This window comes from Paramisgurnus dabryanus, chromosome 6 (genome assembly GCF_030506205.2).
Source record: "Paramisgurnus dabryanus chromosome 6, PD_genome_1.1, whole genome shotgun sequence".
In the NCBI taxonomy this organism is placed as follows: Eukaryota; Metazoa; Chordata; class Actinopteri; order Cypriniformes; family Cobitidae; genus Paramisgurnus; species Paramisgurnus dabryanus.
In genome coordinates, this window is record NC_133342.1 from 17,772,789 (window position 1) to 17,797,564 (window position 24,776).

The window sequence follows — 24,776 nt, forward strand, 5'->3', positions numbered from 1 at the left end:
AGAACTGTAAAGGAATTTATTAAAACGTGATTGAACAAATCTCTTAAGCGTTTAAAAGTTTGTCTTGGATAATACTGGAATTTTAGGTAGCATGTAAAAAAACTGATAGGGACACTTGTCAATTAAATAATGGGGAAAAAGTGTCCCACTTTATCCACAGTACACACATTTTGAATTGAATGGTAACATTGGCATAACAGTCTAGATACAGTGTAGATATAATACAGTAGACATGTGAGCAGGTGTGGCTTGTGATGGAGGGTAGCCTATAAGCCCCTCATGCTCACGACAGACAGACTCATTTCAGAAAACTCCGAATCAGTAATTGAACAACAACAACAGAAGCCAAAGTGAAAATGTACGGAAATAACGGCATTATTTTAGCAATGTGCATTCAAATCCTGAATGCAATATCAGGTGAGACTGCACGCGCAACCTTTTTTTTTTACATTTAATGTTTTTAATATGTAGCTTAATCAGACTTCTTATTTTAAAATCATTAACTTAAACAGGAAACACTTTTCTTTCGTAGTAAATGAAGCTTTTACAGTGGAGTTGTTTCCATTAAAGCCCGTGGTTCATGTTGGCAGTGCTCTGGAGTTAATCTGTCGCGTGAAAGATTGTGCGGGTGACGCCACCTTCACCTGGAGTGCTCTTGGAGACAAGTCTCACGGTGGAGATATTGAGGACAACCGCACTGTTTCCCGACTCATCTTCAGCAACATCTTACCTGAACACAGTAAAAGAATTGTGTGCAAAGCTCAATGCTCAGGAAAACCGAAGCAGAGTAACTCTGACGTGCAGGTGTATTGTGAGTAGCGAATGCGTTTCTTTTCATTTTTATCAAAATGAACTATTTTACAGTTGTATTAAGTTTTGTACTAAGTTTTATCATTATTCAGTTTAAAATCAGTGTGTTGAATGAAAACATAGTATACTTTAGTATTTACTAGTAAACAAAACTCCTACATACTAGTGTTTTGGAACGTAACGGTTAAATTAGCCTATATTGCTACAGTTTATCAACTCACTTTAGTTAATCTATACAGAATACTATAGTATAGGCTGTAATTACTACATTGCAGTTTGCTGTAGTATACTAATACGGCGTATTTGTCATGTTGGCTATCTTTTGCACTTTCATTACTTTTTGCATTGTTGTAAATCAGCCTCACAGAAAATATATTTTAGAGACATAGATGAAACTATATGAAGAAAAGAAATTCAGATGCAAAACCCTCTGAGTGCGTCTGATATGTTTTCTTGTAAATAAGCATTTTTATCATGATAAATTAAAACCTTAATGTTTAGGTTCAGTAATTTCACTTTAATAGAAATAAAAGGTTTAAGTTTATTAGTCAGTAATTTAAATGACTTATTCCCACAAATGTCACTTTAGTAATTTAATTGATGTTAACATTTTATGTTACTAATATGACTGTCTTTTGCTGCAAAACCCTTTACGTACATGCAAGCTTTTTTTGAAGAAACCTCCACTTAAAAAAAAAAATTCTGAAACAGACATAGTAAACAGTTGCAAAATCACTAAAGATGCAATCAACTAAAAACAATGCAATTGATGAAAGTCAGAATGTAAAAATGAAGAAACTGAACCACACATTAGGGGGCGCTGTGATCCATGTTACTGCCACATACAGGTTATTTTCAGGTTTTTTTACTCACAACCACTCTTAAAAATAAAGGTGCTTGATGACATAGAGCAGGGGTTCTCAAAGTTTACATTCAAAAGTCCAAATCTGAATTCTCATCGTTTTCATAGGTCCGGAAAAACTTTATGTAAATCATTTGTTTATATAACAAATCAACACAAACAGTTTGGGAAAAACATAAGTGTATTTTGCATTTAAAGTAAAAAAATTTTTTAAACATAAACACAAGAAATATGCCAAAAGTAACCAGGTAAAAAATAAAGAGCAATCTAATTAGAGAAATGGCACAGTTTGTTCTCCATCAGATGCATAAACCATGGCAAAAAAAGTGTGGTTGATAGGCAGAGACACTGACCAAAATTAGGGGTGCACCTATAAATTGGTTTATGATGCTTGCTATGGTTCTCATGAATTACGGTGAAATGCCGCTACATCCAAAAGCCAGGGGGCGCTCTCAGGCAGAAACTTAATATGCGCTGCAGACGAAGAACAAGACACACGCAGCTCCAGGAAATGTCTTAAGGATATATTTATATTGCTGTTCTTCAAACCTTTTCAGGTATTTTCATGATAATAAAGAATATGTATAAAGATTATGTTTGACGAGTGTTGCTTTTTCAAATGCATGTTTTAAACGACTCAAACCAACAGTGATTGCAGATTGATAAGGACTTAATGATCAAAAGCCGTAGTACATGAAGTAGCTGTGCATAATATCTGTGTGTGATGGCTACAGCGTCACACAGGAAATTTTTAAATAACTCGTTTTATTTTCGGACCAGGAATACTCTTAAATCTAAAAAGAAAACAAAACTAAACGAATGGTTTACAAGTTCAATATGCATTTGTAATGTAGCAAATGCTCACGTTTAATCAATCACATAGAAATTAATGCACTTGTAATATGAAGTGGACGCGGGTCCGGATCAAGTTCTCATCGGGTCCGGATCCGGACCGGAGTCCGGACTTTGAGAACCCCTGACATAGAGTAACCTTTAAGGTGAAAAAGGTTCTTCAGATTATGTAAAGGTAAGAAAGAAATAGCTCTTTAAAGAACCTTTGACTTAATTGTTCTTTGAGGAACCAAAAATTAGTGATGGGCAGAGCGAGGCTTCGTGAAACACTGAAACAGTTGAATCAATTGTGTCGAGGCTTCGAAACATGGATCGAAACCGCCTCCACAGTGACACCTAGTGGTCATTTGCACGTATTGCCATAGAGCAGCCTTGACAAGGTTTTAGACGAGCACTGACAAATTGGATCCCACATGTTGTGTAATTGATATAAGTGATCAGGTGGGAGAGTGGATAGTGTCCTAGACTCTCATGCAAAAGCACTTTGGATCGAACCCCGGGAAACGCATTGTTATTACCGTCATAATTAAGTTACATATTTTTTGTTGTTGTTTTAACATCTGTTTGACAACTACATGAGCTTTTAGACTCATCTTTGTCAATAACTATAAGCTGGTCTATTTAATAAATAAATTGAATAGAGATAAATACCACATAAACAATAAGAAATTAATAAAATATATCAAGCCACCATGTCACATCTGCTGTGTGTGGAAGGACTTAGCCTACTTCTTTTTTACAGATAATTTCTCCAGCCTTTGAAAAACTCCTCTCACAAAAACCCACAAGGTCAATATGCGTTTATTTCACTTTTATACAGATGTGCGATTGTGTTGTCTGTTCCCGACCGTGCCAATCAAACGCTGATTCGGCAGACCACACCTGATGAAACATTTAATGAAACACTTCGAGGCTTCGTTTGGTCATAGTCACGTGACATGGGTGTTTTGAATCACGCTTCGGATCAGTGTTTCGACACATCTGCGCTTCGGGATCTCGCAAAGCTTCGGAACGACTGTTTCGCGTCAGCCATCCCTACCAAAAATGGTTATTGAAGAACCTTTCAAGCACCTTTATTTTTTAAGAGTAATGGGCCTCACCCAAGTTCAAATGTGATTCTCTGTCATTTAGGGGATTTTATCAACAAAGTTTTATTTCTGAATGGCCTGAGGCTTTGCTTAGGGGCTTTTGAATCTGAGCTCCTCATATGAAAAAAAAACAGGAACATTTTAAAATACATGACATATGTTATTCTTTTACTAGTTCAGTAAAATTAAAATTAAATAGAATAGAATCTTATAAAATATACAGTACTGCAAAAGGTTTAGGGCACCAACACCAGTTTTGCTGTTTAGCAAAGTTTTAATATCCATCCATATTTATTTTTCACCCTTTTTATAAAGATACAAACAGAAAATACAGGAAAGATGTACACAAAATTAAAAACAAAACATATCTTCAGATACCTCTGTTGGCACTAAACACATCTTAAGTTTTTTGTGGAGAATGAAGTCCTACAATTATTTAATTGGAATTAGGATTAAATTTCATTAAGGTTTAAAAGATCCTTTCAATTGCTCAAGTGTACATGGTAGTTTAGCCTAAATAATTGACACTTCAGCTTATACTTTATATTGTTTTTTTCATACTACAAATTTCCTTTATTTTTTGTTGTATTCTAATAAAGAGACACTATGCCATTGCAAAAAAAAATCTAATGGTGGCCTAAGACTTTCGCACAGTACTGTATGTGTTATTGTTATTATATAAATTATTATTAATTAGTAGCCTACCTATATATTTAAGCTACAACAGGTGCAGGTTGCTAGTAAAATTGCTATTTGTTATACCAATTGCTATTTTATTTGTTTATTATGACCTGTAAATCTACTTGATAATTACATGCTACAAATGGATGTTCTAATAATAAAGTGTATTATCTGCAGCATTTCCTACAGATCCTGTGGTACCCAGAATAAAACATTTAAAAGCAAACCAAGTTCAAAGGCTCAACTGCACCATCCACAACATTTACCCTGCAGAAAATTTTAAAATTGAGTGGATTAGTGGAGATGAGATCATTTACGCTGTAAAACTTGACGATTCTGGGTCAGGGGACTATAACAATGTTCAGAATGTCTCCTCTACGTTCAACTACACTCCTTCTATCACTGATCTGGGCAAGAATATCAGCTGCAGGGCAACACTCAATCTCCCTGATTTCCCTACTAAGTCATACAGATCAAATCGTACAACAACTCTTGAATGTAAGTTTGTGTTTTTTTTACTTTAATGAAAGTTTATGCAGAACTCAGTATTTGACTGCTTATGAAAAGATCAGTATATTTATACGATACATATTTTTTCTTTAGATGGACCTGGAACAATTAACGTTTCCAGTAATAATGCAATAGTACAGCTCGGGGAACATCTGGAGATAACATGTCATGCCGATGGAAATCCTCAACCAAAAATCCTGTGGCGGAAATTTGGGGAGAGCAATCCCATAGCTGAGGGCCAGAATGAGAAGCTGGTAATAAACAATGCTTCCTCATCTCAGGCAGGTCAGTACGAGTGTGAAGCAAGAAATGAGGTGGGGAGCCTACGAATGCCAGTGAACATTCAAGGTAGGTAAGATGAAAACGAAAGAAAGTATGAAACGTACTCTCTTGTCTGATTCACTGAGAAAATTTTTAAAGCAATGGCCTTTGCTCTTACTTATTTTTAACACAGTTCCTCCAAAGATCCCCAAAATCCCTTTAACAGTGGAGTTGTTTCCATTAAAGTCCGTGGTTCCTGTTGGCAGTGCTCTGGAGTTAAACTGTCACGTGAAAGGTTGTCCGGGTGACGCGAGCTTCTTCTGGAGTGCTCTTGAAAACAGATCTCACAGTGTAGATGTTGACAGCAACCAGACTGTTTCCCGACTGCGCTTCAGCAACATCTTACCTGAACACAGTAAAAGCATTGTGTGCAAAGCTGGTTGCATGGAAGTCATGCAGCAGAAAACCGCTGTCGTGCAGGTGTATTGTGAGTAATTTTAATGCTTTTATTTTCATCTTTAACATCACTGCACACTGGTTGCAATTAGTTGCAGTTTACGGGTTGATGAGGTGTCAGCATGTTTCTATAGAAAGTCAAAGTCGTTATATTTTTATGCAATATAACATAGGCTACTGTTTACTATTTTATAGTTACCTTATACCTGTACTAAGTTTTATCCTTTTTTAGTTACTGATCTTTTAAATTCGGTTTAATTTTCCCAAATGAAGACAGTATGCTTTAGTATTTACTATAGTAAACTGTAGTAAAATTCCTAAATAGGCTACCAGTGTTTTGGAACTGAAAGATTAATGTAGAATATATTACAGTTTATCAACTCACAATCCTACAGAATAGTATAGGCTACATTGACAGAGTTTATAATACTAAATATGACAATTTACTGCAGTGTATAGTTTAGCCTAAATTAAAGGCTCCTACAGTATGTGTACAGTCATGTGGGCTATCTCTAAGCACTTTCATAACTTTGCATAAGTCGGCTTCAGAGAAAATATGAAGAGTTTGGTTCCAAAAATAAATCAGTTTTATTAAAAAAAATGTAAAACATGTTTATTATTATGTTATCATGTTTGTATTGTGTAAACGATATTTTTTGAATTTTTTTTAAAGAAGTTATCTGGTTTTGGAATCAAACTGTTATATTTTAGAGACATAAGAAGAAAATGTATGAAGAAAAGAAATGATAAGTTCAGAACCTTAAATAAATCTTTTTAAAATCATTTGTAAATAAGCATTTTTAACATTGTAAAACCTATGTTTAGGTTCAATTATTTCACTTAATAGCAATAAAAGGTTACTACAGGTGCTGAATGCTATTAAAATAGCTAATTGTTGTACCAGTTGCTATTTTGCTTGTTAATTGTGACCTGTAAATCTACTTGATAATTACATGTTACAAATGTATGTGCTAATCATAAAGTGTATTATCTGCAGCATTTCCTACAGATCCTGTGGTACCCAGAATAAAACATTTTAAAGCTAACCAAGTTCAAAGGCTCAACTGCACCATCCACAACATTTACCCTGCAGACAAGTTTATAATTGAGTGGATTCGTGGAGATGAGACCCTTCAGAAGTATTCTCCTAACATAACTTATCCTGAAAATGTTCAAAATTTCTCCTCTACGTTCGACTACACTCCTTCTGTCACTGATCTGGGCAAGAATATCAGCTGCAGGGCAACACTCAATCTCCCTGATTTCCCTATTGAGTTGTACAGATCAAGTCGTACAACAACTCTTGAATGTAAGTTTGTGTTATTTTTACAAAGTTGATACAGAACTCAGTATTTGACTGCTTATGAATATCAGTATATTTATACAGTACATATTTTTTCAAGATGGTCCTGGAACAGTTACAGTTTCCAGTAATAGCTCAATAGTACAGCTTGGGGCACATCTGGAGATAACATGTCAAGCAGATGGAAATCCTCAACCAAAAATCCTGTGGCGAAAAATTGGGGAGAGCAATCCCATAGCTGAGGGCCAGAATGAGAAGCTGGTAATAAACAATGCTTCCTCATCTCAGGCAGGTCAGTACGAGTGTGAAGCAAGAAATGAGGTGGGGAGCCTACGAATGCAGGTCATAGTTCAAGGTAGGTAAGATGAAAATGAAAAAAGTATGAAATTTACTCTCTTGTCTGATTCACTAAGAACATTTTAAAAGCAATGGCCTTTGCTCTAACTTATTTTTAACACAGTTCCTCCAAAGATCCCCAAAATCCAGCTGGAGAATGGTGTAGACCCACGTGAAGCTAAAAATGACTTTGGGATGAATATAAGCATGATTAACGTTACAGTTAAAGGTGAGTTTACAGCTTTCTGGCATATTTGGGGCAGTCAGACTGTTTTTTGTGCTCTGTACAGAAGTGAATTTGAATCCCTTTATCTTTTTTTGTAGAACTACAGGACATTTCCACAACACCAGACCTACCAACAGTTATAGTGCCAGCTGTAGGGTCAGCGTCACTTCTGACTGCCATAGCTGTGCTGATCCGACACCTTAGGAAAATCAAGAGAAACTCTGCCGACATATCAATAAACTAAACCAATTATCTTGGAACCATGACAATGCAACATCATCCGCGGATTTTTATCTATACAATTTCTCACAAACAGGTATGGATACATTGCTGGGCTGTGTATTTGGTATTTGTTATTTATGTACTTTGTGTACACAATAAATTTACATTAACTTGAGTAATAAATAAGTAAATATAATACAAAGTATATTAAGGGATAATGTAAATAGATAAAATTCAAGATGTATATTTGTATTGTATTGTTTCCATATTGTTTTAGTGTATTTTTCTTCTTTTAATCTTCTATCCATTTAATACAGCCAGAACTGTTTCCATAAAAATTTCGAAGTCTCCATCTTAAACTATTTAGAAGTTAAAGTCTATACTTAAAATGTAACCATTAGAAACAACTTTACTATTTTGTGCCTTTTTCAATTTTATAGAAAAGACTTCGAACTGTAGATTGTTAATCTCATTTAGGGGGCATGCACACCAAAGCCTTTACGCTCGCGGCCTGCGCATGTTTTCAATTGTTTCCAATGGAAGCTCAGTGTTTTTCAAAAAAGACAGCAGCTAGCGTTTTTTTCAACACTTAAAACCGGCGCTCGGTTGAAAAATATTCAACTTTGGGTGGAAAGCTCCGCTCGTCAATGTCAGTTCTCACATGGCCTTCCAATCACAGTGGAGGAGGGGCGGGACATCACCACAGCAATCAACCGGCTCACAGCTGAAGTATCAGAGCTATCAAAGCACTCAGCTGAAAAACAGCTGGCACAAAATAAAACGTGGCGTTTAAAAAAAAACGAAGAGCACTTAGTTTACAACACTACGACATCTGGTGCAGTAACATCATCACTCCTGTGAACCCCCACCCCTCGCTCAAATTTCCGTCAGGAGTGATGATGTTACTACATGCTGAGGTCAAAGTGCTGCAAACTAAGTGCTCTTCCGCCATACAATATAGTTCTCATTTTTTATTCGCTTAAAAAAATCGCCACGTTTTATTTTGTGCCACAATATTTGTGTAACTCCTCATGTAACAGTCTTTAAATAGGGAAAACATGGAAGTGTTTGGTGGCTTCTAAATTCATCCCTGTTTGGATCCTAAGGAATGAATAGGGCTAGGCTAACATTCACGACGTGCTGTACAAAGATTAAGTTAACGCATTTAAAAAAGACAGGGATGTATTCATTTGTCTAAGTTAAGGTAAGGTACCTTAAAAAAATTTTTTTATTAAGCTATTTGCAAACATGTGAAAAATTAGGTTGTTCAGATTTCGCCTAATTTGTGAGGTAGGTAGAATGGCCAATTACAATAATACCGCTCAGTCCTACAAAGTTGCAATTTTAACGTGACATAATAAATTATCTGTGTGTTTTGAGCTTAAACTTCAAATACGCATTCTGGGGACACAAAAAACTTATTTTAAATCTTTTTAAAAAATGAATAATATGACCCCTTTAAGTGAAAATGTTTAAATATTTTAGATGCTACCAATTAAAGTGATTGTTTTAAAGTTTTTTTCCCTTATCTTTTTCACTTTTTTCACAAAGTTTATAAAACTTTTTTTGTTATGAATTGAAGAAAGTGGAGCAGCTTTTATTTTTTACAGTGTAGAAAGAACAACTTAAATGATATGGAGTTTACAGATTTTTGTCTCAGTATACTGTTTAATTGAGTATTCTTCTTAGTACATACACAGCTGCCCAAACAATTATCACATACAGAAGGAAACTCCTTTCTCACTTTCATTTTCCACCACAAACAAAGCAACACCAGACCTGTTTACTTGACACACGACCTGTCAGTTATTACAGGCATTGTCTATTCTTCAGTTCCCTTCATGTTTTCAGACGATTAAGTTAAACAGTTACCTCAGGAAGGAAAGTTCCGTTTTTTTCTCAAAACCCTAGGGACTTAAGTAGATGCAGCCAGTGTATTGTTCCAGCATAGATCAAGTAATACAAGTGAAAGTAAAGTGTTTTGTCACGTTTGCAAAACAAACTCGAAATGTTCTCACTGGGATGCGTTAAATTCAGAGGTCAGTGAACACACCCACTTAGAGCAGTGAGAGGGCAGCTATCCCAACAGCGCACAGGGAGCATTTGGGGTTAATATGCCTTTGTTTATTTATCTTATCTAACGTTTAAAATTAATGTATACAGTCAGTGTAAGCTACAGGTCTTTGAATTCCTGCTTGGCGGCCAAACCTCTTCGCACAGTTGTGATCCATGCTCGTCGTTAATTTTTTTTTGCTTTTTATGCTTGTTGATGATTATAGATGTCAGTTTATCTACAGGAAATGTGTTGAAATATATGCTACTTTTTAAGTGATTTCTCATAACAATGTAATGATTAATGATATTCTAGATTGTCTGGATTGTAACTTTCACATTGTTTATAAAGGAAATAAATGAAAGGCATTTCTTCTAGCGCCTACATTAAAATATTTCTTCAATTGTGTTATTGTGTTCAGTTTCCTTTCGGAAACTAAAGCAGAAAGTGAAAGTAAATTCATCAAACAATTTTAGTGAGTGACCCTTTCCTGCTGCATATTATTTTGTCTATCTTGTGGACCATTTCTACAAAGTCAAACCTCTAACAAAAGCTTTGAGATCTTACTAAAGACATTTTATATGAATATAAATTTGTAAAATCATAAAGCCATTTAGTTTTCTTACAGATGCAAGGGCTTTCTAACTTAAAAGCTGGGCTTTACTTTTTTAAATTACTTTATCAATCTTAAATAAGGAGAATTAAATATTCCTAGGCTATATATTGTCATGCTATGAATCCCAAAATGTACCTTGGCCGTCCATATCCGTGCATCTGCATTACAGAAGGCTAAAGGCATTTCCTTTACCATAAAATTTCCTGTTCTTTGTTTTACTGTTGTTTGTTCTAAACTTGGTTTGCAATGATGGATCTGTGAACGCCTGTAAATGATGTATCTCAGCGCTGCCCTGACGGTCTGGTAAAGTAATTACAGGACTCTCACACGCATTTCAGTCATTTCACTTGATGTCATCCGGTTGTCGTTTCTTGTAATGCATCCTAACAGGCAATCAGAAAGAAGCGAGAATTTGTTGTTTCTGGTTAAATTACATTATGTCGCTGCAAGCACGTTCGTTACTAGAAAACATGGATTTCAGTGGAAGTTGGATGAGCAAGATCCGATGAATGCAGTAGATATAACCCATTTTTAATGTAAGGGTTTTGTCTTGTGTTCTGTTCATTGTTAAGGTCTTTTATTTTGATATCATGTTCTTGTTTCTACTCTTTTATTTTGAAATCTGGTCATGTCATGCTTCACATTCCACTTCCTGTTTGTCCCTATATAATCGGTTCAAGTTCAACATCACATTGCGAAGTATTGCCAGAGTAACACCTGCCTTATTGAGCGTGTCATTGTCATTGTCATTGTCATTGTCATTGTCATTGTCATTGTCATTGTCTTGTTTCATGGTTTTCTGTTTTCATGTCATGGTTTTGACTCTTGTCTGCATTACTGGATTAAGTTTTTGGATTGCCCTATTTTGGATGTGTTTGCCTGCCTACGTGGAATATCTTAAATAAACTTCTCCGCACATGGATTCGTCTCTCGCTCTCACTCGCTTTGTGCAGCAGCCTTTTGTAACATTTAATAATTTTGATTTTCAAAAGATCACAGACAATAATAGTTGATGTTGGGGAATAAAGCCAAATTTGAGGTAAATTATTATTGATTCAGTCAGTCACAAAACTCTTCAAGAGCTTTGCAACCAGAACTGAAAGAAAGTAAGCTACTAGAGGCTTTCTAAAATTAATAAAAGGAGTAGAAATGTATTTCATTATTATTGCCCTGTCATCAAGGCATCATATGTGTAATAAACACAACACAAATTTTAAAGATTTTTTTTGCTTGTTTTATGCACAAAATCACTTAAAATGTATATTTTTGGTCTAAAAACGAAACTTATTTTCTTGGGTCCTTTTGCTCATCAAGAAAACGCATCTTAAATAATTTTTAGATATTTTTACTGAAAACAAGACAAAAATATGAAGATTTTTTTTCTTGAAAATAATTTTTTGCAGTGAAGAACATGAAAGAAGATATTTTGAGGAATGTTTGTAACCAAAACGATTATGAGCCCAATTCACTAAGGAATAAAGAATACTATGGAAGTGAATGGGGCTCATTAACGTTTTGTATTTCAAAACAATAGGTTAAATTAAACTGTTAGCAAAAACTTGAGAATTGGGTGGGCCCGAGGAGATGCTGCTGCAAATACCTGAGTGGCCCCTCCCCTAGCACATTTTGGTAACTCCCCAGACTTTTGGTAAAACTTGAGAGCCCTGTAATCATTTAAAAAAGAAATCATGAAAGACAGACACGGAAAGAAAGTGTACCTGGGCCTTTATGTTATATATTTACTAATAATACAATCTTATACCTTTCTGCACCCAAATTGAAAATGAAAATGTGCAGGAGATACTCCAGGACCAGTACTGGGAAATATTGAGGATTTAAAAATTAGCATGCCCCATCTACTGGACAGATGTAAACAGTACAAAATGTTTGTAAGCAATACCCATTAATCAATTTGATTTGTGACCTCCATATTGTTTTTAACATTGTGGCAGCCCTTGCTCACAAAAAGGTTTGGAGACCCCCTCCGTAGCATCTTCTCAAAGTACTGTCAGTTCAAGAAAATAGACAGACTTCAGGACGTCAGACCAAAAATGTGGCCTTTGAGTGCTTCCCCAGTCTTGTACTCTTATTTTGAAATACTATTCTGTCATTCATGTTCATGTAGTCTTTTGTAGTTCTGTTTCTTATTGGTATTTGTTCTTGATTTTTTCTCAGGTGTGTCTTTTTATCTCACATGTATATATTCCCCTTGTGTTACAGTTGTTCCTGGTCGAGTATTGTTTGCTGTCATGTGTTTTTTGTGTCCTGTGTTCCGGTCTTTGTTCCTGTTCTGCTTTGTACCCCATTTGGATTTTATGAATAACCTTACTGCATTTGGATCCGCTGCCTTATCTTGCCTGCTTCACCGTGACAGAATACTGGACCAGGGACAACTGAAACACATATGTGGGTAAACAGATAACAAGACACCTGGGAAACGATCAAGAAAAAGGACCAATAAGAAACAGAACTACAAAAGACTACAAACATGAATGACAGAACAGAACGTCAAAATAAGAGTACAAGATTGGGGAAACACAAAACAAGTGTATATTTCGTATACATTGTAAAAATAAATGATAGCTTTTGAAAGTCTTTTTCAGTACTGATAAGAGTGAGGAGAAGCATTTTTTCACCTTTTCAGGATACTAAGACACCAATATAGCAACATACACTGAAGACATATTTTTTGGTACACTTGCTTTGAATTTTTTTTTGTCAGAATGACCTGTGAACTTCAAAATCGTTACAAAATGATTTGCGTACACTTCAAAACATATCAGTGTATTTGCATGCATGTTTATGGCCATGAGAAAAACTCACAAAATTTCAAGAATAAAATCACGAGTTAACGTTTTTTTCCGATAGCTTAAAAATTGACCCCGGACATAATATAAGACTTAACCGTAAAGTGAAGCATGGTTTCTGTTCATCTGTTCTCTCACAAATAAATAAAACACATTTTAATTTGTATGCTCGACTAGTAAGTTCATGATTAAATTATCATCATGAATCTTTACAACTGTTTAAAAAAAGACAAAGATATTAATTTGAATACATAATGTAAATTCACAATAGTTCATGAAATGAAATAAAATAAAATGCAAAAAACCCGCTGCAGCCACCAAAAAAGATTGTAGATTGATTGGCGCCACCAGAGTAGCTGTTTAACTACCCTTCCCCCTCTCCATTCCCACCTGCGCCAGCAGGACTGACTGATTCAATCACAGGAGACTGAGAGCATCTACACTTTTTGGAGAGACCACAAACGTCTACAGGTATGTGCCATACAGTAGTGACTTATAGTGAAGACATGAAGGCAAGTTCTTCCAAGTTAACTTTTCCTCAGTACAGTTTTTACAGTGTCGAATTAACATTAGCTAAAATTAATGCTAGCGCTGATAAGCTACAAAGTTAGTTAAAACTGACTATGACTGACACTGTGCCAAACTATTTCAAACATGTAAAGAATATAATAGACAATATTTTAAAACTTGGTTAAGGTAATATAAGATCATTGTAGCAGTGACAACAAGTTTCATGTTATATGAAATCTTTAAGAACATTGCCGAGATATAGACTCACTTTTTGTTTTTACCTATAGACCCTTACTGTTTGTACACAATGATGACGTGGCAGCGTATGCGCACGCATTTAGGCAACGGAAGTATGGCAAGAATCAGCAGTGAAGCAACACAGAAGCCGTTTCTCAAAACCAAGTACGCCGAACTCGGACTTGTGTCCTTCGTAGTTCGAACTTGCAAGTTCACACTCGGAAGAACGAACTCCTGACACGAAATGCATTCTGGGAAACTTCGCTGTCATAAGTCCACACAAGTCTCCTCTGGCCCTGTCCCAAATGGCGCACTTCATGTGGACTTTTGGTCTCGTTGGCTTAAATTGCGCATTCTCGCTTAGTCTACGAGTCCGTAGGGTGTCCCATCTGTCATTTTTACGCTTTGAAGTGTGCTCATCAGCGCCTCCTTTGCCCCCTTGATGCGGTCTTCAGCGAAGCCCGCACTGCAGCAGGCTTCGCGCACTTTACCAACCCAGAAGTCCTTGCGAAAGGGCAATCAGACCAATCAGACGACGGAAGGGAGGAGTTCACACTGACGGGCAACTTCTCTACCTATTTCCGGTGTGATGCTCGAGTCTGTCCCAAAATACGACTCCGGTGCACCCACGTGGACTCGCATCAAGGGTCCCTAAAGTCTGGACTACATGATGTCATCAGAGTGTGGACTCTGAGGAGGACCACAAGTCCGGAGTGTGCCATTTGGGACAGGGCATCTGATGCATCCTCGATAAAATGGGCGGATCAAGAGCACATCCGGGGATTTTATGTGAACTTGGGCTTGATGCGAACTTTGAATTGGAACAGTACTTGGGCCGCGACTGATGACGTTTCACAAGTCCACAAGAACACAAGTACAGACAAGAACGCATATTGAGAAATGGCTAGAGAAATGACTTTATCAACTTTTCAACACAGCTACCAGATCCGTGTACTATAGTGCGGCCATTCCCAAACTGTGGTCCGCGGACCACTAGTGGTCCGCGAGGGTACTGCAGGTGGTCCGTGAAAAGGCAAAATAAGAATATGTATATTTTAATATACAAACTCGTTAATATTTTGGGCGAACGTGTACTGCTGCCTAATAAACGTTACTGTGAACTTATTCATTCTGGTGCCTGTGAACGGCACGCTCTCTCAGTTTAACGTCGTTCAATAGGGTGCCAGATTTGTATATTCTTCCAGGCGAAAACCCGACTAAAACACACTGTAAACAGGCCTTAATATGTAGCGGAAAAAACACCCAATCTGGCAACACCGCCACCACTCGGTGTTCACCAGTCAAGCTGCATGCGTCATCACAACACAGACGCTGCCTAAATTGCTGCCGCGCAACTCAAATAGTTTAACATTAAATAACATCATATTTGTCCTAAATCGTTAACGATTAAGATAGGCTGCTAACGCATATTCCGGATCTTGAAATAGACTTTGACTAAGCTCACGCTATTTAACGTGCACGTGTGGAGTGCAATACCTGCAAGTTGTCATACACGCAATGCCTCGCAGCGCTTCTCGCCCGGGGTGCGACCCCCACCCGGCTAGCCTTTCAAGGTATGTGCAAGCAAATACAAAAATTAAAAGACAGTCAATGATAATGTAAATCCTGGTTGGATTAGGATTTAAAGTTGGACATGAAGATGAAATCTGACGCATTTAGCTTAAAACTGATCAAATAATTGCTGTCTGTGGTGGTTCTATATGGGCTATAATGGCAATCATTTAAAAAAAATAATATGGGAAAAAATAACTATAAATTAGTTCATTTTTGGAACTGTGACCTAGTTTAACATTTTCAAATATGAACTATGAACTGAACTAGTTCATTTTAAAATTTGTGAACTGTGAACTAAACTAGTTCATGTAGAAAGTGAACTTTTCCCAACACTAAGAATATGTATATAAATAATTATGATATAAGGTTAAGAAACCTGTTGTACTGATGTGATGACCAGTTATAGTTTTAGTGCTAGTAAGACTATTTAGATGTGCAGAGTAATTCAGGACTTTGTGTAGACATATTTTATAATAACTATTATGAGGTGGTCCGCGAAAATTCTTGATTACAAATAGTGGTCCACACACACAAAAAGTTTGAAAACCCCTGCTATAGTGGATAGAAGACGTTAGCAGATGGCCAAAAATAAAGTTCATAAATACGTATATATTATATTAGTATATTATATTAGTGCAACCAAACGCAACAACCAGACATTTTTAATGCTGGGAAACCGTTTTAATAAACTTTCTGAGTTGCTAACACGTTAGAACCAATGGGGAATAATACCACTTCTGTTGCCAAAGTGCAGGCTATTTGATCACGTGAGCTGTAAAAGGGTCTATAAGCTATTTCAAAACTGCCTGAAATTCCTGAATACAAACGAACACACAATGTAGTTGCGTGCACAGTATATTGAAAGTAGGATAAAGCTTCCTTCTTTTTTTCATGAATTGACATTTCTGGTAGTGGGAAACATCCGTCTCAGGAACCATTTCCCTTTCAAAACCCCTCTCTTTCTCCCTTGCTCTAATTAGGACCCATGTAGAGGTCCAGAACATCCTCGACTCTGTTTCCAGCATGCTACCTCAGCAGATATATACCAGTGAGTGACAAACACCAAGCAGCTTTTGTTGTAAATAAAGTTGCTTAAAAGGTTCTTCACAGCGGATCCAAGGAAGAAGCTTTTTTGATTCCTCAAAAAAACATTTAGTCAGGTTTTTTTAAGCAGTGGTTCTCAAACTTTTTCAATTGTGTACAGTGTATTCCTTCACGGCCCCCCAAAGAAAATTAATGACAAATGTGTTCTAAAACATAACTTTTTAAATAAAAAACCATATTAAATTAAACAAAGTAGTGCTGTTGGTTAGTACCCTTATTTTTTTTAGGTTTAATTACACAGAATTCATGATAAATTAATGTATTTTATAAAATGTCATAAAACTGGGGTCCCCAGTTTGAAAACCACTGTTTTAACGAACCATTTCTTTTATACTATTATTTTTAAGAAACTTTTTTCACCTTAATGAAATGTTTTCCTAGTGCCTTCAGTCTGAATATGCTAAGGCTATCCACTAAAGATCACAGCTGATCTTCTGAACTGGATCCTCAGTTTCTTCACAAAGCTGCTAAAATATTAAATAAACCACACACTGGGTTTAAAGTGTTCATTAATGATTTTCTAAAGTCTTTTAGTTAATTTAGAAAGTAAAATTTCAGTTTTATGTAAAATTGACAAATGTATATTTAAATCTATATATTTTGACAACACAAAATCAAATGTATCTAATGGTATAGCTGCTGAATACAGTGACATTTCTTTGAAAAACTATTTTGTATAAAGTCACAATTTAATGTAGAGTTTAGCTGCATGTGCCTGTGTGGGTGACATGGGTGTGTGTTTGCTAGATGTGATTGAACAGAAATATGATATATAAAAATGTTGTACATGTCTGTATGTATAGTTTTTGACTACTGTAAAGAATTAATTAGATGTATTAAAATGTAATAAAGTTTCAGTCAAGACAAACTTTGAAACACTTTAAGAGTTTTTTAAGTAGCATGTAGAAAACTGATAGGGACACGTTTTGTCAATGAAAATAATGGGAAAAAAGTGTACCACTTTATCCGCAGTACACCTATTTTGAATTGCATGGCAACATTGACATACAGTCATATACAGTATATGCAGGTGTGGCTTGTGATGGAGAGTAGCCTATAAGCCCCTCATGGTCTCTCGACAAACAGACTCATTTCAGCAAATCAGACTCAGTAAGTGAACAACAACAACAGAAGCCAACGTGAAAATGTACGGATATAACGGCATTATTTTAACAATGTGCATTCAATTCCTGAATGCAATATCAGGTGAGATCGAAACTTTTTTTTACATTTAACGCCTTTAGTAATATGTATAATCAAACTTACTTAAAAACACTTTTCTTTCGTAGCAAATGACGCTTTTACAGTGGAGTTGTTTCCATTAAAGTCCCTGGTTCCTGTTGGCAGTGCTCTGGAGTTGAACTGTCGCGTGAACGGTTGTGCGGGTGTCGCGAGCTTCTTCTGGGGTGCTCTTGGAAACAATTTTCACGGTGGAGTTATTGAAAGCAACCAGACTGTTTCCAGAATGCTCTTAATCAACATCTTACCCAAACACAGTAACACAATTGTGTGCAAAGCTCAATGCTCAGGAAAATCGTAGCAGAAAACCTCTGTCGTGCAGGTGTATTGTGAGTAACGTTAATGCTTTTCTTTTCATCTTTAACATCACTGTTAACTGCAGTTGCAGTATACGGGTTGATGAGGTGTCAGTATGTTTTTATAGAAAGTCAAAGTCGTTACATTTCTATGCAATATAACAAAGGCTACTGTTACTATTTTATAATTACTGTTACCTGTACCAAGTAATTTATCATTATTCAGTTATACAGTTACTTAATTTTCCCAAATGAAAACATATACTTTAGTATTTACAAAGTTTTGGAATCTAAATGTTAAAGTAGCCTATATAACTACAGTGTATCAACTCACTACATTGACAAAATTACATTACCATTTACTGCAGTTTACCATAGTATACTAAATTATATGCTACTACAATATTTGTCATATATATTGGCTATCTCTTAGCCCTTTTATAACTTTGCATTGTTGTAAATCAACCTCACAGAAAATATATTTTAGAGACATAAGACGAAACTGTATGGAGAAAAGAAATGATAAGTTCAGATGTGAAACCCTCTAAGTGTGTCTGACATGTTGTCTTGTAAATAAGCATTTTTATCATTATAAAACCTTATGTTTGGTTTCAGTAATTTTACTTCAATAACAATGAAAAGTTATTAGTCAGTAACAGAAAAGCCTTAGTTTCATAAATGTAATTTTAGTCATTTTATTTGTATTTAACAAAGTCGTTTGCTACAAAACCTTTTAAGTGCATGCAAGCTTTTTTGGCAAAAAAATCCACTTCTTTGAACAAGACATGATAAACAGTTGCAAAACCACTAAATATGCAACTAGAAACAATTGATGAAAGTTGAAGAAACTGAACCACACATTAGGGGGCGCTGTGATCCATGTTACTGCCACATACAGATTGTAATTCAGGTCCAAGTACTCACAACCACTCTTAAAAATGAAGGTGTTTCATGATGCAATAGAAAAACATTTGAGGTGAAAAAGGTTCTTCATTTCTAATGACCTGAAGCTGGGGTTAAGCAGATTATCTCATTTTTGTTTAGCGGCTTTGCATCTGAGCTCCTCAAATGATATAAAACAGGAATAATCTATATTAATAGAGTTAATAGAATACATGCTATTCTTTTACTTGTTCAGTTCAGTTAAATGTAAATGTGTTTAACAGAACAGAACAGAATTTTATGAAATAGACAGTACTGTGCAAAAGTCTTAGGGCACCACCGCAGCTGTTGTTGTTTTAGCAAAGTTTTAATGTCCATCCATATTTATTTTTCACGCTTTTTATAAAGATAAAAACAAAAAATTTGATAAGAATTAAAAATTAGATATGTACATTTTCTGAAGCTAATGTGAAGTGGTGCAAATTTCGGGGGACAAAATGTTACAATAATGTGAAAATTAGTTAAAAGAGCCCACCCGATGACTCTGTTCTAATGCAGAGATATACGTTTTGTTATCAGTTGCTATGGTACGTCTGTTTGGTTGCTAGGGAGTTAACTGGCATCCACAAGTGATTATACTCTGAGTGAAACGATCCAACCCCTGTGTCTTTACGATGTTCTGATGCAGAGATATATAGCTTTGTTTATTCTGGTACTATGGAGTGGCTTGGCAGTGGACAATGATGATACTCCATAGGCTACTTGCCAGCATAAATTATATAAACCAACCCCCATTTCGCCATGACTTTCAGATTTTTGAGTTGATAGGGTGCTCATGTTTTTGCTAGGGGCGTGGCTTAATATCTCTGTAAGGATCCTGAGAGACTGAGTTAAATGTGCCCACTAGGGATGGGCATGATTAATCGATAATTGATCGTTAAGAATTTAGTCGATGACGTTAATTTGTTATTGATTAATCAAATACTTTTTTTATCTAATGCAGGTTGCGTTGCGTAGCGTGTGTCTTGAAGCAATTAAATGAATTTCACTGTGTGGCAGCAATTCAACATTTTACCACCAGGGTGCAATATTTGACACCATACTCCGTTATCTGTGACCTTCCGTTTTGATTTAAAAAAAAGAGGTCATGATTTTTTGGAACAAATGAGGTCTCTGTTTAAGAATGCGACTCGCAGCTGCAGGTTCCGCTGCTTTAGAGCACCGCATATTCAAGCGCATATATGTTCCGTTTGTCTAACTAAATGTAGTTTAACTGTTTGCCACAAGTTGATTTGTAATAAAGGTCTCATTGAGGAAAACACGCTGTATTTTTGTATTCAACATTTTTGAATTATTAAAGTTAAATATTAATTTTTTATTATAAAAATATTAATGATTAATCGATAGTCGATCATTAATTCTCCCGACAATCGACTAAAAAAATTTAATCGAATGCCCATACCTAGTGCCCACTCCTATGTCTCTATGACACTGTGCTGCAAAGATATCCATCTGAGCATTTTATAATGGCAGTATTATGGGATCGGTTGCTAGGGTGCCCAAAATGGTTGCTAAGGGAAACGTTCACCCCCATAGATATGTATATAAAGGCTAGATGGCTCAAGGCGGAGTCAGCTGTGTCGTCACTTGGCGGCCATCTTAGGTCAGTGCTGCCATAGTGCTGCTCCCTGCTGCTGTGGACGGAAGGTGAGTGACATACGCCAACTAAAATGCTCGTAACTTGCTGAATTCTTGACGGATTTACAAACGGTTTGGTTTTTTACAAACTTTATTAACGTGTTTATAATTCTGGATGCTTTAACATGTTTCATGAATTTTTTATTTATTTTTAGTATACGTATTCAGTGTCATAGGTACATCTTTGACGTTTATAACAAACCAAACCGTTTGAAAATCGGTAAAAAATTAAGCAAGTTATGGTCATTTAAAAGTACCTGCATCATTAAAACTCAATGCTACGAGTGAGCGAGCGCCCTGTCCTAAGATGGCCGCCAAAATGCGGACGTTCCACTCAATTGGCCATCAGCGCGGACGAGCCATCTAGCCTTTATATACATATCTATGTTCACCCCATTGTGGGTTACGTTCTTAAAGAGTCTAGCACCCTCTTCAAACTTAGCATCATACTTGTTTCTATGGAAATCCTTGCTCAGAGAGGAAATAACAATTGTACTGTATGTATTATTGTTACTATATACATTATTATTTATTAGTAGCCTACCTATATATTTAAGCTACAACAGGTGCAGGCTGCTAGTAAAATTGCTAATTGTTATACCAATTGCTATTTTGCTTGTTTATTATGACCTGTAAATCTACTTGATAATTACATGCTACAAATGGATGTGCTAATCATAAAGTGTATTATCTGCAGCATTTCCTACAGATCCTGTGGTACCCAGAATAAAAGCAAACCAAATTCATTGGCTCAGCTGCACCATCCACAACATTTACCCTGCAGACAAGTTTATAATTGAGTGGATTCGTGGAGATGAGACCATTTACGAGGAAGTACTTTACACTGACTATGAAGATGTTCAGAATTTCACCTCTACGGTCGAGTACAATCCTTACGTCACTGATCTGGGCAAGAATATCAACTGCAGGGCAACTCTCAATCTCCCTGATTTTCCTATTGAGTCATACAGATTAAGTCGTACAACAACTCTTGAATGTAAGTTTGTGTTATTTTTACATTAATGAAAGTTTATACAGAACTGCTTATGAAAAGATCAGTATATTTATACAGTACATATTTTTTTCAAGATGGACCAGGAACAATTAACGTTTCCAGTAATAATGCAATAGTACAGCTTGGGGAACATTTGGAGATAACATGTCATGCAGATGGAAATCCTCAACCAAAAATCCTGTGGTGGAAAATTGGGAAGAGCAATCCCATAGCTGAGGGCCAGAAGCTGGTAATAAACAATGCTGCCTCATCTCAGGCAGGTCAGTACGAATGTGAAGCAAGAAATGAGGTGGGGAGCCTACGAATGCCAGTGAAGGTTCAAGGTAGGTAAGATGAAATGAAAGAAAGTATGAAACTTACTCTCTTGTCTGATTCCATTTTAAAAGCAATGGCCTTTGCTCTTACTTATCTTTAACACAGTTCCTCCAAAGAACCCCAAAATCCAGCTGGAGGATGGTTTAGATCCAAGTAAAGGAGATAACATAACCATACTCTGTTCCTCAGACAGTGGACAAGCAACACTCAAATTGTCTGGAAATATCAAAGTAGCAGAAGTGCTGAACGGGTTAGCCGTGTTTTTAACCTACCATCCGTTACAACAGCAGATGCAGGGGTTTATGTTTGTAAAGCTAAAAAATGACTTGGGGATCAAGAGAAGCAAAATCAACAATACAGTTAAAGGTGAGTTGCTTTCTGGGACATTTGGGGCAGTGAAATGTTTTTTTTTTTGTACTCTGTACAGAAGTTAATTTAATTCCCTTTATCTTTTTGCAGAACTACAGGACATTTCCACGACACCAGACCTACCAACAGTTATAGTGCCAGCTGTAGGGTCAGTGTCACTTTTGACCGCCATAGCTGTGCTGATTCGATACCTTAGGAAAATCAGGGGAAACTCTGTCAACATACCCATGAACTAAACCAATAATCTTGAAACCATGACAATGCAACATCACATTGCTGGGCTGTCTATTTAGTATTTGTTATATATGTAATCTGAATAAACACAATGTATACACAATCAATTTACATAACTATATATTTACATGAACTTAAGTAATAAATAAGTAAAAAGTAGTATATTAAGGGATAATGTAAATCGATCATATTCAAGATATGTGTAGTAAATATCATAATATGTATCATCGTAATAATATTTTCATATTGTTTTAGTGTATTTTTCTTCTTTTAATCTTCCATCCATGTCATCCAATGTATTACAGCTAGAACTGTTTCTATTAAAATTTTGGAGTCTACATCTTAAACTATTTAGTTTATACTCAAAATGTATTAGAAACAACCTCACTATTTTGTGCCATTTTCAATTTTACAAAAAAGCTTTCAAACTGTAGACTGTTCATCTGATTTACCAACATATTCTCCTACCCATACGACTGTCTGGTCGTTTGTCCATTCCCTCAAATACGACCAACAGAGGCGTTTACTAAATAAGTGCCTCTACTGGCCACAGGTGAACCCTTATATATTAGGGTATGAAATTATATTTTAATGGGTTTGTTGTTATTTCTATCTAATATCCGTCTGCTTGCCATTTTGAAGAAGCAGAGATGCATAATGAATATATTAAATTCTTTGTTTTCTCACGGCACTGAATCGAACTTAACTGGCCAAAAATCAGCAGTAATTCTGAAGTGAACGTCACTGTAAAATGTACAAAGTTGGATTAACATAAACAATTACTCATTGTTTTATCAGCCTAAATATACTCCTTTTAAGTTGAAAATGTTAGATGTTACCAATTGAAGTAATTAAGTGTTAATTTAAAACTTTTTTTAATATTGGGAATTGAAGTAAGTTTTTCAGTTAGATCAGCTTTTATTTTTCACAGTTTAGAAAGAACCACTTAAATAACATGAATTTTGTCTGTTTAATTGAGTATTCTTCTTAGTACATACACAGCTGCTCAAACACATTATCACAAATTTGTGAGCAATTTGGCACATACAGAAGGAAACACCTTTATCTCACTTTCATTTTCCACTAAAAACAAAGCAACACCAGACCTGTTTACGTTTGAATGCTTTATCTTTCTGTATAACATTCTCATTTTGAACCCAGCATTGGGTCAAAAAGGAACGAGTCCAGCCGTTAAATTATCCCAGAAAATGTTTATATTTGACCCAATTACAGGCGTTGTCTATTCTTCAGTTTCCTTTATGTTATCAGACGATCAACTTAAACAGTTACCTCAGGAAGGAAAGTTCTGTTTTTTTTCTCAAAACTCTAGGGACTTAAGTATAGCTGAAGAACAGCAGCCAGTGTATTTTTCCAGTCTACAAGAGAAAGTAAAGTGTTTTGTCACGTATGCAATGCATACTCAAAATGTACTTAAATTTAGAGGTCAGAACACACCCACCTAGAGCAGTGGGCAGCTATCCCAACAGTGAACAGGGAGAAATTGGGGTTAATGTGCTTTTGTTCATTTATCATATCTAATGTGTAAAATAAATGTATACAGTCAGTGTAAAGTACAGGTCTTGAATTCTTGCCTGGCAGCCAAATCTCTCTGCACAGTTGTGATACATGCTCTTCGTTTCCCCCCATCTTTGGCAAACAAAACATTTTATTTCCTATCGGAAATTCAAGCAAAAAGTGAAAGTGAATCCATCAAACCATCCTGGTGAGTGACAACATGTATGTAGCCCGACGTGTGTGGCTCGTCATTTTAAAATATGGGTTTAGCGCGTCATGTAAACTTATGTGCATCATGAGTGATGTCAAAATACAGTACGAGCCTGCTCCAAAGGGGTTTATGATAAAAGAGATGCTTGTGTTTGCCAGGTACTTGCTTAATCTCATGCATCATCAGTGTTTAGTGTTAAGTTAGTGTCTTATAAACGTGAGCATCTCTTTTCATAAACCCTTTCGAGGTGTGTGCAGCAGTCCCTTTTTTTGACAAGATGCATGATGATGCACATTTCACATGATTAAACAAACACTATAGCTAAGGAGCTTACATCTGATTTTCTAACGGTTCCTTAATTTTTTCTCTGACTGATGCCTTCAGATCTTCAATTTTAATGTCTCATCAACATCAATTGAGCACCCTGAAAAACTGAAATAATAAAAATAAAATTGCAATCCAAAAAAACTTTCAAAATGTAACACTCAGCAAG

General features: G+C 36.0%; 1 protein-coding gene across 2 annotated transcripts; it reads left to right on the forward strand.

Annotated features, from left to right (window-relative positions):
- The first annotated feature begins 296 nt into the window (after positions 1-296).
- vcam1a (vascular cell adhesion molecule 1a) lies at positions 297-23,016 on the forward strand. 2 transcript variants are annotated; one of them, XM_073814943.1, is made up of 9 exons: positions 297-417; positions 533-811; positions 4,471-4,791; positions 4,897-5,151; positions 5,258-5,551; positions 6,518-6,829; positions 6,924-7,178; positions 22,060-22,320; positions 22,414-23,016. In XM_073814943.1, exons 1-9 carry the CDS (start codon positions 357-359, stop codon positions 22,557-22,559), a joined length of 2,184 nt encoding a protein of 727 aa, XP_073671044.1. In that variant the 5' UTR covers positions 297-356; the 3' UTR covers positions 22,560-23,016. The 2 variants fall into 2 exon arrangements, with proteins under 2 accessions (XP_073671044.1, XP_073671045.1); XM_073814944.1 differs by lacking the exons at positions 22,060-22,320; positions 22,414-23,016 and adding exons at positions 7,284-7,388; positions 7,484-10,135.
- Positions 23,017-24,776: the final 1,760 nt, after the last annotated feature.

Excerpts from the sequence above, each read along its gene's own strand:
- vcam1a (XM_073814943.1), top strand. The coding sequence starts at position 357 with ATGTACGGAAATAACGGCATTATTTTAGCAATGTGCATTCAAATCCTG. Across the intron at positions 4,792-4,896 it reads TCGTACAACAACTCTTGAAT|ATGGACCTGGAACAATTAAC; the intron begins GTAAGTTTGTGT and ends TTTTTTCTTTAG. Across the intron at positions 5,152-5,257 it reads AATGCCAGTGAACATTCAAG|TTCCTCCAAAGATCCCCAAA; the intron begins GTAGGTAAGATG and ends TTTTTAACACAG.